Consider the following 17106-nt stretch of genomic DNA (forward strand, 5'->3'; position numbering starts at 1 on the left):
TAACTTGAGCACAGAGCTCGAGTCTGGAGGCGTGCGATTGCTCCTTGGCTCCACCATGCTGGTAAACGGTCGCTTTGGATGTGCTTTAACTTCTTATCTACAAAGGGAGCACTGATATTTATTATTTTCTAAAAAGCAATCTGTGGAGTTAAGAAACATTAACTAAAGATACCACTGTTTATTAAAGAACTGGAAACTGTAACATAAGGTCAGAAATTTACTGTTGTTCAGAAACAGACTATCCCTATAGCCAAATGTAATCAATCCGTTAATAACGAGACTATACTTGCTGTGGATGTCAAACAATTTATCCACTATAAACCTTTCTGCAAATCAAAATAATTCCTGAAGCAAAGCTGTGATGGAATAAAGAGAAGGGAACGCCTCTGTATTTGTTCAATTCTGCATTCAATTTGGAAGCATTATACCCAAAGAAACCCTTCAGGACAAAAATGCAATTTTTCCTATAGTGTCTTCACTGCATCAAGATGATTCAGGAATCAACAGTAGAGATCTGCGCTACTGTAACCTCCCAAAACATATAAACATTCATTTAACAATATTTATTTGTCACTGTCTGTAGCTATGTCTGATGTCCTATTTTCTGTGCCCATTCTCTGGTCATAGAGACAGAATCACAGAATGGTTTGGGCTGGAAGGCACCTTAGAGATCATCTCATTCCAACCCACATGCCATGGGCAGGGGCACCTTGCACTAGACCAGATTGCTCAAAGCCCCATCCAGCCTGGCCTTAAACATTGCCAGGGATGTGGCAGCCACAGCTTCTCTGGGCAACCTGTTCCAGTTTCTCACCACCCTCACAGTGAAGATTTTCTTCCTTACATCTAATCTAAATCTACCCTCTTTCAGTTTAAAACTGTTACTCATTGTTCTATCACATTAAGCCCTGGTAAAAAAAAATAAAAAAAAATATATATATCTTTCATGTAAGCACCATTTAAGTACTAAAAGGCTGTCATGAGGTCTCCTCAGAGCCTTGTTTTCTCCAGGCTGAATAACCAAAACTCTCTCAGCATATCTCCATAGGAGAGGTGCTCAAGTCCTCGGAGTATCTTCGTGGCCCTCCTCTGGTCCTAGCTTAACAGGTCAACATTTGTTTTGTACAGGAGACCCCAGAGCTGGACACAGTACTCCAGGTGGGGTCTCACAGAGCACAGAATCACCTCCCTCAACTTGCTTGGGCTTTTGATGCAGCCCAAGATACAGTTGGCTTTCTGGGCTGCAAGCACACATTGCTGATTCGTGTCCAATTTTTCATCCACCAGTACCCCCAAGTTCTTCTCCACAAGGCTGCTCTCAGCCCATTTTTAACCCAGTTTGCACTGATAGCGGTGGTTCCCCCACATGTAGGACCTTGCACTTGGCCTGGTTGAACTTCATGAGGTTTGCATAAGCCCACTCCTCAAAGTGGTCTGTCACGGTCCCTCTGGATAGCATTCCTTCCCTCCAGCATATCAACGGCACCACACATTCGAGGTGTCATCTACAAACTTGCTGAGGGTGCACTCAGTTCCACTGTATATGCCATTAATAAAAATATTGAACAGTACCAGCCCCAATACAGACCCCTGAGGAACACCACATGTAACCAATCTCCATTTGGACATTGACAATTTATTTGGTCCGCCTCTGCTCCAATAGTTAGAAATGGGTAGGGAGCACCTGGGGTTGCTCAGAAACAGCTCTGTACCACAGGCACTCAGCCACCCCATATGGAAGTGCTCCTGGAGCCAAAGGATGATGGTAATGGGGCAGAGAGACAATGTCAAGTAGTCATAGGGGCTATGGCAATTGGGCTGGCTGAACTACTGTTGCCCAGATGTCTGTGAGCAGCAAAGGGCACAGGCAGCATGGGACCAGAGTGAGCCATGAGGGTTTCTGAGCTGTCACCTCACATCAAGCCTGAGTAAAAACACAATGCATCCCCCACACTCCAAGGGAGAATCAGGAAAAACCCTCCATGGCCCGAGCCTATCAGGAAACACAGTGGCCAGGACACAGCTTCTGTGCAAGACCTTTTGTTATGGGCAAAATTGTTTCTCTTTGCTTCTTGTGTGTGAAAAGAAAGTAAATACATGAAGAAAGAGAGGAAAGGTAAATCTATTCATGGCATGCAGAGAAGAAAATAGTCATACCTGACAGACCTAAAGTGAAGTAATATAGCAACTCCATCAGCGCAAACCATTATCCTGAATAATATTTGCACCAGGTCAATGAAGCAAAGCTATTTGAATGATGTTTCTTGAGTTCTTCTTCCTAGGAAGGAGACAATTCCCTTCCAGCAACACTCTCAAAAACAGCTCTGCTGAGGTGCTACGATACTGCTACTTACTACAGTAGTGATTTCTCACACCTCCCACCAAAACTGTGTCACAGTCCTAAAGAGCAGATCTGCCAAGTAGCACATTACTCACTTTCTTTTCTTCATTAATTACTGGGGGAAAAAAATAAAAGCTACAAAAAACAAAACTGTGCTTGTTTGAAGTTCATTCAGACAAAGCTACTAAACAGCTAGGATACTGAACACTATGATGGTCAGGATATTCCCATACAATTACTTTCTTGGGGCTATATGACTTCAAAAAGTGAAATGCTGCTATCAAGACACCTTTTAAAGCACTTCATCTGCCAAAGAAACCCTCTCAGGGTGGGGTGAGACAACAAGAAAAACAAAAAGTAACCTTTACCATTATGCCTGAGATTCACTCTGGTCTTTATCTGCTTGCTGGGTTTACATGCTAATGAGACAACTTGAGGTTCACTACAGTCTTAGCTCTGTGTTTGGCTCCAATTTATTTCATCAGCGCTGGAAAGGAATCTCTGAGTCAGGGAGTCAGCATCACTATCCAAAACCTTTAAGTCATGAGTTGACTCATCAAAGAAGCACATGTTCACCAAAAGCATCAGAGCAGCTGAGGAACCACAACTCTATCCAGTTTCTCACGATCTCTCATTTTAAATGTGAGCTGATTCTTTTCGCCCCTATCCTGAGCCAATAAAAAGTTTCCCTCTGATAGCTATGGAGAGGATTAAATGAAAATGCTTCTCCTACATCCAAGATCCTAAAAAAGCCCCACTTTCATCACAATCTTCATAACCAGAGGAATTCATTCTCAAGTGATCAAACAGGAAAGGGCCCCTCTGACAGGGCAGCATCCCACTCCAGAAACTATAAGCACTACATGATTCGTATTGCTGAAGGAATTTCAACTTCTATTTTGTATAAAATCTAACTAGAATAACAAAAATACAAAACACATTAAAGAGGCTGGAGTAATTGGACTAACTCCCAGAATTTTTAAGTCTCATTTGATGAAAAATTAAGAACTAGAAAGAGTTGAAAAACATCATCCACTGGGAACACACCCTCTGCTGCCCCAGACTGTGCCCCTTTTATTGTCACCTTGGTGCACTCTGAATCCTCCTCCTGTGTTCATGGGCAGGACACAACTGCCACAGGACACTGCTGCTGTTTTCTAAACAGGAGGTGGTGTACATTAAGAGTGGTCAAAGCAGGGTTAGTCTAAAGTGGTTTAATTTGACAAGAAATATGCCACAGCACAAGCCCCATTTCAGCTGCAGCACCACAGTGATGCTCATCAGCAACAGTTGGCCACATCCCTTGTGTAGCAGAAGTTCCCAAGCTGTGAGAGGGTGGAACAGAGACCCAAAAAAGAGAGTTCAATGTGCTGTCCATATCTTATTAGTCTTATTACTGACTGCACTCCCAACCTACAATGCTGTCAGGGCAAATTCTCTCTAAACACTCCTCTCATATTTTTAGATTAAGCTATCGCACAAGCCTTACTCCCACAGGAAACCAAACATCCAAAATAATCCTCTCCTGTCTTCTGCACAGCCCCATGCTGCTTTCAGTATGATTAAACACGGTACAGTCATCCCATTCTTAGCTACCTCTGAGCACACCCCTCTCCCAGTGTCCCTGACCACTATCATTACCAGTGACTTGGGAAGCATTTCATCATCCATGTGGTAGGAGGTCATCTCCCTCACCCTTCTCTGCACCCACCACACAGAAGAGTGATGATGCTTGAAAGCCAGGTTCTGCAACATAGGTTAGAAAGGATGTGTTAACATGGGAGGTTAATGATTCAGTAGCCACAAGTGCCTGTGCCTCCACTCCTGACACCGGTAGATGCCCTGGCCTGCTGAAGAGCAAAGACACCTATGGAGAAGGAGGAAGGACAGGAGAGCCATAGCCTAACCCGTAGATGGACTGGTCCTGCCTGCTGGATGTCTTCATCTGACACTGGCAGATGCCCTGGCCCACTGAAGAGCAAAGATGCATATGGAGAAGGAAGAAGGACAGGAGAGCCATAGCCTACCCCCTAGATGGACTGTTCCTGCCTGCTCTTGCCTGCTGGATGTCTTCACCCAGCAACAAAGAGCTGCAGAAATGACACAGATCCTTTCCTGGATCTTGTGTTATCACTAATAACAAAACAGTTTGCCTCGGGGGTTCTCAGTTTTAGTAACTTTTTAAAGGTGGGCAAAACATTTGGGAGGAGGGATGTGTTAAAGGACATGACAAACTCCCCTAAGTCTCCCAGAGAAGAGCAGTGAATTGATGCACCAAACCCATTTCCCGCTCTCGTTTGAGGGCAGGCAGAGCTCACCTCAGCTCTACACACTGCAGAAGGGAGCAAGTTTGATGATTTTATTTTATTAAAGGTAGAATAGGCAAAACAAATTCTTAGCAACAGAGATTTTGATAGCATAAAATTCATATGAAGCAAACATTAAAAGCAGAGAAATTGGAAAACAAAAGCCCCATGGCTCTCTACACCTCTGCACCTCTTTCAGTGTGTTGCTGGCAAGACAAAGGGAGGAAGACACCAACCTTCCCCTTAGCTCTTTGCTTTCTTGGTTTTGAGGCCTGGGATGAGTGGGAGATGGCCATTCAACTCTCGCTGTTGAGTTTTTGTTTGCTAATAAGCACAAAATGACCTCTGCCTGGCTGAACAGTAGTACTATAGATGCTGAAGCCTACACAGCCCCTTCTTTAAAGTGTGCTAAATAATTTTTAACAGCAAAGTTATAAATACGTACTCAGATAAAAGCAAGACTGATTGCATATAAAAGGAAGTCCTGTGTTTATCAGAAGAACAGATAAAACTCAAGCTAGGAAAAATTAAAGTTTCCTTTCTGCAATATAGATCAAAACTACCATCTTCTCATTTCAGAATATAATTTACCAAGTTTTCATTATTAAAAAAGTATGATTGGTTCAGATTTTACATTGCTGCATGACTGTGAAACATAAATACTCATATGCTTTCCACTGTGATCTAATACCATAATTACCTACACAGCAGAAGAGAATAAGCAAAAAAGAAATTCACCTCATGGCTGTCAACTATTACTTTACTGTATTTTATGACGAGTATGTATGACTGTATTCTCTAAGGGCTCTTTTATGGTTTGTTTCAGAAAGGAAGCATGCAAAAGAACGAGGCTCTTCACACAAAAACTCTTGGCTGAAACGCAAGATGCTCTGGACTGAACACGAAGCTGTCCACGCCTGCCTCTTCCACAGCACTGTGCCCTCCCCCCGTAGAGCTGGCGAGCAGCAGCAGCCTGAGCACTGATGAATCCTGCCCGCTCAATGTGCTGCAGTTCACGCTTCTACCAGGAAAACCTGTGCTATTTCTGTCTCTTATCTCTTGACATTTTAGCACAGAATTACGAGGAGGCTTGGCCACGAGGAAGAGTCTGTTATGATGGGCTGCAGCATCCTCAAGGGACAGGCACCTTGCAGCAGGCTGGTACCTATTCCTACACGTCCCCTCCAGCCAAGCCCCTGATGAACATCCCTCCTCCCTCATCTGACAAGTGCAGATTTGTATTTTTGGGGTGCAAGAGAAGGCTGCATACGTGCACACCTATCATCCCTCAAACAGGTACGCTCTGTCCCAGAGGGTCACCATGGGCAGAGATGTAGCAGAACCAGCCACTGCACCATGATACAATATACACCCATGCCTAACCCACGGTGACAGTACTGCAAAATTTACTGAATTGGATATGAGCTCAAAAACAATGCGTGGAGCAGGCTTTTCTGACAAAAAATATACACTATGGGAGATCACAGAATCATAGAATGGCTCGGGTTGGAAGGGACCTTAAAGATCACGTAGTTTCAAGCCCCTGCTATGGGCAAGTACACCTTCCACTAGACCAGGTTGCTCAAAACCCCATGCAACCTAGCCTTGAAGATACACATATATATATATTACACACAAACATACATACATGTATTTGTGTGTGCGTTGTCTTATTTACAGATAAATAAATGTTAATGGAAGTCAATCTAAACACAATCAATCAAAATCCTTTTACTTTACTGCTTTAAAATAATTAAAAAATCATAAAATTATTACTCTTACTGGAAAGGAAAACATATTGATTTGCTTATAGAGATGACAATACAGCAAACCTGATACAAGCAATAAATGCCTTACAAAACATGTAAGAAGGCAGCCAAGAAAAAGGCAGCTTGCTAAAAGCTGTTTCAAAATTAAATTAGAAATCAAAAAGTAAATTCATAAAGTCATGTCTTTTTATAGCAACTCACAGAGGAGATTTTGATTGAAATTAACCTGAAATTAATCCGCAAATAAACATGTTCAATAATATTTACTGAAAGGATCGTTTAGTAAAGTAAATATGATAGTGTTTGTATTTGGCTGACTTCTTGGCTGTCACTCAGAAGGCAATCAGGAGGCAGCACACCAAACATAGCAGGGTCCCCTTCGTTTGGTAAAGATATCGCAGTATCTTTACCCAAAGTACACTCAGACCTGCACAACCAACAGTTTAGATCTCTCTTTCCCTCTACCCATTTTGCACCTAAACCCCTCTAATGATACATCAACTGCAGCAATTAATGAACCTTTGTCCAGAAGGGGAAAGACTTTAACAGCTTAATTAGACAGTAATACATATTAAAATCAAATATTATTCAGATGATGTGTCTATTCTAGTCCTCCCTCTGAAAATAACTGTGACTGTAGGAGAACTGATCATTAGCATTTTGATAACAAACTTGCCAGCCTTCTGTTGAAATATTTTCTCTTTAAACTAAAACTGGGATTTGTTATCTCATGCCAGCAGACCGTTCTAAAATTAGCAACGGCCAGCTCATATTGGTTTGGATAAGATTTTTAAAAAACCTGGTAAAAAAGTTAATGCGAACTTGCCTGAATAATCAGACTCATGCCTGTTGCTGTAGCAGCAGAAAGACACTCTAAGCACTGACTAAGAAGCAACCTCTTCCCATAAATACCATTTTTGTGCATGAAAGGCACTCCTTAACCATATAGAGCATTAGTTTCACTTGTCTGATAAATCGTGTTCCAGCTGACAGCCAACACAAGGGACAAATTCCTCACTATCACAAATCCTTGAGGTATCTTCAAAACAAAACATGCCTCAGTGCTGCAGAGCTGGAAAGGGCTTTGTACCTTTGTCACATTGCCTTTGAGAGCAGACAGAATCTCCTCAGCATCCCTGAGTCAGCCTATGTTATGTGATCACCATGGTGAAAAAAAACAGTCCCATCTCTCTCTTTTATTAATTAGTGAATCCCATAGCCTTCCCCCTTCTGGCACCCACATGCAAACTGGACAGCAAAGCCTTCAAGTTTCCAAAACGGGATAAGACACAGACCTGCTGCAGAAACAGCTTTACAGCGCTCGTGAGGATGTGCATCCCTCAGAAACCCCCGCCCTCAGTTCAACCACACGCAAACAGACTGCTCACACCAAAAATCCCAACTGCTTCCAACAGGACAAGAAGCCAAACTTCAGCAGGGGCCAACCCATGCTTTGAAAGTGCCAGAAACCAGTTGTGTGACAAACCCGCCCGCAGGTTTTGCTATTTAACCCCTTGATAACTGGCCTGCAGATGTGATGGACAAAACCTGATGCCAGGCACCAGGCCCTCCTGATGACCTTCAGAAGAGGGGCAGACGAGGCCCCATTAGCTCCTTTGGGCAGGTGTCATTGCCTGAGCCCACAGGTGACCCCAGCTAACAGTGGCCAGCACACAGGAAGTTCTGTGCAGCCAACGAGCCAATGGAAGAAGTTATGCTTGAAAGACTGGGCAGAAAGCGCTCTTATTTCCAGATGTTTTACATTTTTCTCTCTACTTTTGAAAACAAAATGTCTTTTTAATACCAAAAGTAATATTCCCTCCATCTGTCCTTCCCTTCTGAACTGAGAGACATCGCATGTACATGCATCGTTAAATTAATGTTTGTTCTTGCTAACCAAATAAAAAAGCTCAAATTACATGCAAAGACAATCACATTAAATTGTTGGGCACATGCTGTGGGTTTGGGGTTTTTTTTAAGCTATTCAAACAATTTTAAAGGTTTTCAGCAATGCTCCAGCAACATAAGCAAAACTTCCCGCAAAGCGGAGGTAACTAGTTTAGCATTACTGCTGAAGAAGACGGTAACAGAGCCAAACAAGTAAAACTAGCACATCAGCAACCCCACCACCACCCTGAACTGTCAGGAAAAGGCACGGCTCAAGCTGTAGGAGGAATCTGAACTGGCAGGAGAAAGAGGAGCTGGGGCTGGTAAATGGGGAGAACCTGTTCACAGGCCCATCTGCATGATGCACTAGAAAGAAATTTTTCTCACTTTTTTCACCCTCATTTTTTGATTTGGGGTTGGGGCTTTTACTTTCTTTTTTTTTTTTTTGCATAATGGTCAGGACAGCAACTTTCCAGCTGAAGTGCTGGTCTGTTCCAAGCAAGAGGCTTCTGTAATCAGGAGCAGCTTGGGTTGGTGCAAGGCTAGGGATAAATAAGTAGCTCTCAGCTGGCGCTGCATCTCCCTGTTGCTCCCTCCCCAGCTGCAGAAGCACAGCTGCTGTGAGAGCTGGGGCAAGGCCAAGGTCATGCAGCTTTCTCAAATCCCGTAGTTTATCTTTGTTCAGGCTCCCGTGTCCTATTAGAACTAATGTTGGGTTCTTCCCATGACAGCTTACCCCAGACTGGGAAAACCTGTTGTAAACCACCAGATTTTAACAAGACTGCATTGAAAAAGATTCAGCTTGATATGTGATGAGTGAGTGCCGGAAAGCTGAAACCACATGTGCCCTGAACAGTTTTGATCCGTACTCCCTGAAATCTGAATGAATCCAGTGCAGTAGAGGTCAGCAATTACAATGTTGCAATGCTTAAAGACATTAATCAAAGTGAAATATTAGTTACAAGTGGCCTTCTGAAGCTTAAGGAAAGGCTTCTAAAGAGGAGTGACGACTTCAGAAGAAAGTGGCATCCCATAGTTACGGATGTTATAGGTGGGTTACTGAAGTGCAAGAGAGAATTATGGTTTTCATCTGAACTCTAAGCAGTGCTTCTTAAAAGAAACAGCATGAAATGTTGAAGAGAATAGTGAAATTAGAGGGAACATTCTAAATACGACAGTGGAATACCCAGACAGACTTTGCAAGTTGGAAGTGTAACAGGATTATTAACCTAAAATTATGAGGCAAACAAAAATAACTCTAGACTATAAGAAAAAAAATTCCCAGAGCATTAAATCCTCCATGGCATAAATAAAATATTGATGTAGTATTTTATGTGGCAGCTTATTGACCGCATGGACAAAGCTTTGTCTAGAAAGAGCACACGTAGCCTCCCCCTGACCTGCAAGCACAGGCACACAGCATTAACAACAGTCTGACCTGTTGGGCACCCAGCCAGCCCCAGGAGTCTGCCTGAACATGAACTGATAAGATTAGAAACAAGGAATACAGTGTACTGTTACAGCCCATACACAGCACTCATTGCTGCATCCCTGCATCGATGTTCCCTGCAAACCAAGTGCATCATCTCTGCCAAACCCCATTCAACAGCAGAAAATAACTGTCCTAGCTTCAGTGTATACCATTGGTGGTTTTTATCTCCCCAAATCCCAGCCTCCCTAATAATAACTCTGTGTTTGTAAGGCAGCTTCCCTCTGAAGATCACGAAGCACATGAGGGTGGGTGAGTGCTACTGGGGCAGGTTTTCAGTAGGGAGACATACAGCTCAGAAAGTTCATGCAGATCACCAGAGGCCAATGGCCACATTCTGCACAGAACCATGCTCTCTCTTCCTTCTGTGCCTTAAAACCACAGCAGTACTGTCTCCCCGAGCAGCAAACAGCAGAGGTTTAGGGGTGGTGGGTAAAAATCCCCAGAATTAAAACGTACACAGGTTCTTAGAGCCGAGCAAGTCTATCCATCTCTCTGAGTAACCAGCTACTGAACACTGTCATATGCTAAGCATTACCAGCGTTTGTCATGAATCATTCAGAGGGATGACGTGCAGGGATTAAACTTAGCATTCACATTTGTCAGCAAGAGGAGTCCCAACAGAGGCATGTAACACTGACACAAACTAACAGGAAAGGTCTAGGGCTAGCAGCACAAAGTCCTCTCCATAGCCCCACAACCCTTTCAGGTGTGACTGAGGTGGCCATCCCAATCCAGAAGAAAAAGTCCACTGTCAACGCAGGCACCTTTTGGCCACATCAGGCCCGTCATGTTTTTTTTCTCTCTTGCAAGTAAAAGTTAACAGCATCATCCAAATATGGGCAAAAATACTCCAGTTATGGAAAATGTAATGAGCATGAAATGTGCAAATGGCAGGTTTTCTGAAAAGCATTTAATGATGAATTTCCCTGACTCAGCCCCTCAGCAATCGCCTCTCCTATGCTCACTCAATTCTGTGAGGACAGCTGTAATTGCTGTGATTTTAGATACTCCTGGCTACATTTTTCACAGTCCCCTTTGGTGTGATTGTTAATCTCCTGCACCGAAACACATTTTTTAGCCATCTGCCAGACAAAAAAAAAAAAATCATCAAGATCAGAGAATTTAACATGTGGAGCACCAGTCCTATTTGGATGGCTTTACACCAAAGTTCAGGCACTGGCCAGCTAAACTGCAGCATCAGAAGCAACTAAGTCAGAGAGAAAAAACAAAAGTTAGGTAAGTCCATGGGCCTATGCATACTGTGTGCTGCTGAGAAGAAAGGCACTCCTATCTGTGCAAACCTGATCATTAAAAAGCCAAGATGAAGAGTTTCCTCTGCTCAAGACAGAGTATGCCCCCATACAACCCACTGCTTCTTGTGAGGGATATAAATGCTCATAAATGCCAGACTTCATCTGTTTCTTCCTGCAGAACCCAGGGTGGCATCTTCACCTGATAAGCAATGTATTCAAAAAAGGAAATGCAGCAGCGGAAAAATCACTTCAAGGTCTGCTTCATGTTCAACCTACTGTAACCAGTGTAGGATGAGGCAAGACTCACAAAAAATAATGACTCAATGTCTCTTTTGGGGAATTTCTACAAACCGAACAACTGAAAAGCCTAGATAACAAATTAGTGCTGCTCCCTCTGCTTTTCAAACTTGTGTGAAGCCAAGGGTAGTAACCTTTCCCCTGGGCTAGCAAATGGCAGCCTTTCACCCGAAACAGCGAAACAGCCCTGCAAAAGCTGATGCATGGGAGAAGCATCTAGAGCAATACAGGGGAGCGCAGCCCATCCGTCACTTCACTCAAGCACGCTGACATATCATTTTCCTTGTGTGCACATCTTACTGTCTACCATTACCTATACCCCAGCCTGGTAATGTGCCACATGCCTGTCTGTCACTTTGGCCATGTTCGTTGCTCTGGGAAAAACCAGAGACATGTTTTGTTTTTCTAGGTTGTTTCTTTTTCATGCAAATGTTGTTCTCAGTTTGTATTGCAAGCAAGCAAGCAATAAACCTCACACCTGGAGTGGGAGACGCCTGGTTTGGGAGGAAATTACTAAAGACTTGAATGCATTTTACTGGCTATTCGATCTTGAGAACTCCTGAAAAAAAAAAACAACAAAAAATTCTGAGTGAGAAACTGCAATAATTCTTAAAAAAAAAAAAAAACAACAAAAACCAAACCAAAACCCCACACTCAGTAAAGAAGGCAGATTTACCATAATGCCTCAACAATCTAAGGGAGCCATTTACTTTGACAGAACCTAAATTCCCCAAGCGGTTTGACAGTGGTAATGGAAACAGAGGAGCCAATAAATTATAACCTTGTGGGTAATGTGCCTACCATTATAAACCACTCTTAGCCTCCTGCTTTATCCCCTGGGAGGGGGGCACTCCAGCAGTTGCTGGATTTCCTCTCCCCCCTTCTTCCAGTGTGCTCTTTCAGCAGTCAGACCCTTTTATAATGTCTAATACCATACTCTGCATATACATAGCATCTTTAATGTGAATGTCACAAGATTATACCATTTAGAAACAAGACTATTGTGTTTTTTTTTTACAGGGTGAAATAGAGGCATTAGGAGACTAACTGCCTTACTAAAAGTCACATACCATTATGTACCCTAGAATCTCAAATATTTTCCAAGCAGGTATTATAGTAGATAAACACCACTTTGAGATCTTTCATACTGAAGGTGCATACCAGATATCTTAAAACACCAAAGTATTTTTGAAGCATTTCTGCAGACAATCTTAGGACCAGCTACAGTGTCAGCTTATCCCCAGCTCAGCCCCTCTCACACTGGGCTTCAGCACCCTGGATAGACCGAATCTGCCATAAGCCATGGGAAAAGGAGGACCAAAGACCAGATAAAGAAATACAAAACCCAGAGAGTGTTGCCAAAGTCATAAAGAGCATTTGTTGATTTTAGAAAATACTGTCTATACAAAGAAGACTTCCCTAAAGTATAAGGTGTAGAAGCAAAACACAGGTGTAACAGCAACACAAAAGCTGGCCCTGCTCTGTCTTCGAAGGTTAATTAAAATTCTCATAGAAACAGATCCCTGGTGTGATTCTAACATATCGGTCTGAGAATCTGGGCAAGTCTGAAGTCTGATGGAAGTGACCTTGGCTCTCTGCCATTACATCTCACAATTAGCAGTTTCCTTCCTAACCAAAAAGCCCATGATGGTATGTCCCATTTTATATACCGCACTACCTAAAATGAAAGGTATTAATTAGTAAAATAATGTAATTTGCATTTAAGCCCCAGGCAGCAAATCTACAGCAATTTCTGAAATTAAAATATATATATCTCATAAAGAATCACTTCCAAGGGAGCTAAGCTGTCAAAGACCAACATAAGACTAAAAGGGATGCAATTCTGCTCCTCAGTATCAGCCTCAAAAAGCCTAATTCTAGGCTGGTTTGTACCATCTATTGTTTAGTACAGAGACAGGTTCTGTACTTGTCTCCAGGATAGCTCAGCAATCAGCTGTATCAGCAGCTCCAAGAAGGATTATTCTCCCCTGATGCTTTTTTTAAAAGCAGATTAATTCAGACTTCTTTCACTGTAATGAACCTTGTAAGGATCAAGAACATTGCATTGATTTCCAGGATAAAATTGTGTCGTTGGTCAAAAGGCCAAACAAACAGTTTTACAGACTCACTCTGCCCTAGCAAACCCACTGCCCCAGAATCACCCATGAGCCCCACCAAGGGTTAAAACCTGCAGCTGTTAACCATAAAAGCCAAAATGTGATTCTCAGGTCATATGCAACTTTGCTTTCTATAAAATTCAAATGGACAACGCCACACACAGAAACAGACAAAAGAGATGAAGATGCTCACCAAAGTGCTATTCAATCAAAGCCAGATAAGGATAGATGTGTTTTTGTTTACCGTATGGTAATTTGCAATAATGGCTAGGGAAGTGACTTCTTAAAAGCCTGCCAATTTATGGCAAAATCATGAACATTCAACTTCTCTAAAAATTTGCATAAACACCTAAAATTACTCTCAAGTAACTTTCTCCATCAAGCATTTCCTTACATGCACAACTCCCTGCAACATCCTAGCTTGTCTACGATTTAAAGATATGCAAACCAAAGATTGTCTTCTGCTGGATGGTCACAAAAGCTTGGTCAGGGGGCAAGACCCTGCCTCTACAACACAAATCCTGCAGGTGTAGTAAGCCTTCCATGGAGACCCTTCCTCCCGTGAGAGAAGACTACCTGGACACCAAACCAGACTGTGAGGATACTGTATTTTAAACTACCTAGTAAATGCAAACTTCTGTTTTTGTAATGCTGAAACTCAAGATGACAGAAGTTATATGCTACAACAAAGCCACAACACTAAGTTTAGTTGAAAGACAAACAAGTAAAGAAGCAGAGGGCAGAATCTCACTGCCTGTTTTCTTCTTTAAATTACAACAAATTGTTATTAAATACCTGAAGATCATTGAGGACTACGGTTCAGTAATAAAGGATCTACTCCTCCAGAAATACTACGAGCATATTTCACTTCAGATTCCAAAACTGAATGTTACGGATCAATGTATGGCATTTGTCACCATTTCCTGTAGGCAAAACTTCAAAACGCCAGTACAGGTCTGTTTGTTTTTCTCAGAAAAAAAAAAAAAAGGAAATTCATTAATTGAAACATTTATATAGTGATACAACTTCACAAGGAATCCCTGCACTGACCTTTCAACACCAAAAGCCTGTACACAAAACTACAGCTCAAGCAGATTCATGACAGATCAAAGATAAATCAAATATATCCATCATATATATGACATTACAAATATGAAGTTCACAATCTTCAGTTCCAGTCTCCTAAAGAGGTCCTATAGTAAATTGTATCATATCAAATTAGACAATAATTCCAAACACTGAAAGGAATTGATCTCATCCCCTTTGAGTCAATGAAAACCTTGCCATGGATTTTAAAGGGAGCAAGATCGGGCACTAGATTGCAGTTTTAAAATAAATAAATGCAGATGCTGCAGTACTCGCGTTCAATAAATCACACACCTTATACATAAAAATAAAATTACGCTCCCTTGGGAGAGGAAACTTCAGCTTCAAGCCCCACTCAGTTCTGCCTGGCAGAAGGACTCTCTGTGGCTGTAACCACACACGCAGAGCCCAGGAGAGGAGAACTCGAGGTGATTAATAAGAGGGGAGATGAAAGCGCCGGTGCCGGACCGGCCGAGTGTCCCCGCAGGCAGCACTGAGGCGAAAGCCAGCTCCTGCCTGCACCTGACAGGCACCTGGCAGAGGCCGGCACGCCGAATGAAAGCGCTTTCGAGGCACTTCGCAGTTCTGAACTCCGGGAGCCACGTCCAGCTCCGCTACACCGGGGGCTGCCCCGGGGCCCGTCGGTGCGGTAGCTACCAGACAGCCAGTGTGAGTCCCTGCGGAGGGTCCCAGGGCTCCCCCGGCCCCTCCCGCCGCCCCAAGTACTCTGAGGACAGCCCTGGCCGAGCCTCCCCGAGCCTCCCATCTTTACATCACGGGGGGAACACAACCGCAGCTACCGACCGCAGCTGCGGGGAGCGGCCCACACCGCACTGCCCCGCCGGGACACTGCCCGCTGGACGTCCCGCCGGCGAACCGGGGACGCACACACGCCCGACCGCTCCCCCCGGTCTCGGCACCCACCTTTCCCAGCAACGCGCTGCGGCTGGCGGCCGCCAGCTCCCGCAGGCTGGCGGCGGCCGAGGCGGCGGCGGCGGCGACGGCGCTGGGGGCGGCGGCGGCGGCGGGCTGGGGGTACGAGGGGGCCGCGGAGCTGGGGCTGCCGGTGGCGCCCCCGGCGGCGCGGGGCCGCTGTCGGATGCCGTCCAGGAGGCGGACGAGGAGGATGTTGGCGGGCAGCTCGTCCACGCCGCAGCCCACCAGGATGCGGCACTCGGGGCAGCGCAGCTCGTGGCGGGAGCTGACGATGCTCTCCAGGCAGCGGCGGCAGAAGGTGTGCTGGCACGGCAGCACCTTGGCCGTGGTGTCCAGCCGCTCCAGGCACACGGAGCACTCCAGCAGGTCCAGCAGCGACGACTCGTCCATCGCAGCCGCCGGCTCCCGCTCGGCCGCCGCTCCGCCGCCGCTCCGCCGCCCCCTCGCCTCCGCCTCCGCCCCCGCCCCGCCGCCGCCGCCTCCGCCTCCCCTCCGCGGGGCAGCGCAGGGCCCCGACGCCCCTAAGGCCGCCACGGCCGCCGGCGGCGGGGGGGGGGCGGCAGCTGCGCGGCGGGGACCATCGGGGCGGCGGGGGTGCGGGAGGAGGAGGGGGCGGCGGGGCTGCCCCCGGCGGCGGACCGCGGCGACCACGGGGGCTGCCTGGGCGGCGCTGCCCACCGCCGTGCGGCGCAGCGGCGATGCCAGCGGCGCGGAGCGGTGCGGGAGGAGGGCACCTGCCCGCCCGCGCCTCCTCCCGCCGCCCGGCGCGGCGACGCTCAGCGGCTGCGGCGAGGCCCGGAGAACTGCCCGCCGCGCCTCCGCGCGGGGCGGGGAGCCCCGGGGAGGGCGGGGGGGCGACCACGGCACGGCGGCCGTCCCGCAGGCGGTCCCCGCCCGCCCCGCCGCCTTTCCATGGCTCCCTGCAACCCGACTCAGCAGGGATCGCCGCCCGCCTGCCTCCGCCGCGGCTGCCACCTCCTCCTCCTGCTCCAGGCGGAGGCTGCCGGGACAAGCGGAGGAGACCTCCTCGGGGAAGCTGAGGACACCCGAGAGGGAACTGGGGGGAGCCCCCGCAGCCCCGACCGGGTCGGGCTCCCCAGTGGTCGCGGGGCCGCGGTGGCGGCCAGCCGGGAAGGTGTCCTTGGGCACAACCTCCCCCTCGGGGGAACAGCGCCGGTGTCCCGGGCCGGGAGCTGGGTCGGGGCAGAGCCACCGTCCGGCCCTGCCATCCCTGGCGGCGCGGCTCCCCCTGGCGGGCTCGGTGGGGAGCAGCACGGAGCCCCCAGTGCATCCTCACGGGTGCGTCAGTGCGTTACCGATTAATCGTGCTTAAGTCGTTACTGTATCGTGCCCAACGCATGCGGTGCTGGGAAAGGTAAAAAAATCAGAAGGGAGGTCGAGCCTCTTCTTCCTACCGGCTGCCCTGTGCTCAGCCCGCGCCGGCCCCGGTGCGTTCAGCCTCCACCCGGTACCCGCGTCCCGGGTGAACTCGTATTGAGGCCCTGCTGGAAGGGGCAAGACCATTTTGGACTTACACATCCATGGTGCATAGTAAGCACAGGAGATACAAAAAGATAAGGTGCAGCCACTTGTACATGTGGAAGATGTGTGGAACTTCCCCT

General features: G+C 46.3%; 1 protein-coding gene across 1 annotated transcript in view; it reads right to left on the minus strand.

The window, feature by feature from the left end:
- SH3RF3 (SH3 domain containing ring finger 3) overlaps nucleotides 1–15975 on the minus strand; it is a 250395-nt gene extending 234420 nt beyond the window's left edge. The window contains exon 1 of the mRNA XM_062606950.1: nucleotides 15473–15975. Within this exon, the coding sequence (XP_062462934.1) occupies nucleotides 15473–15874 (402 nt within the window). The 5' untranslated portion in view covers nucleotides 15875–15975. The remainder of the gene's footprint in view (nucleotides 1–15472) is intronic.
- Between the last annotated feature and the right edge of the window lie 1131 nt (nucleotides 15976–17106).

Source organism: Pezoporus occidentalis, unplaced genomic scaffold, assembly GCF_034315485.1.
Source record: "Pezoporus occidentalis ecotype Australia unplaced genomic scaffold, CSIRO_AGI_Poc_V1 ctg99, whole genome shotgun sequence".
NCBI classification, from domain to species: Eukaryota; Metazoa; Chordata; class Aves; order Psittaciformes; family Psittacidae; genus Pezoporus; species Pezoporus occidentalis.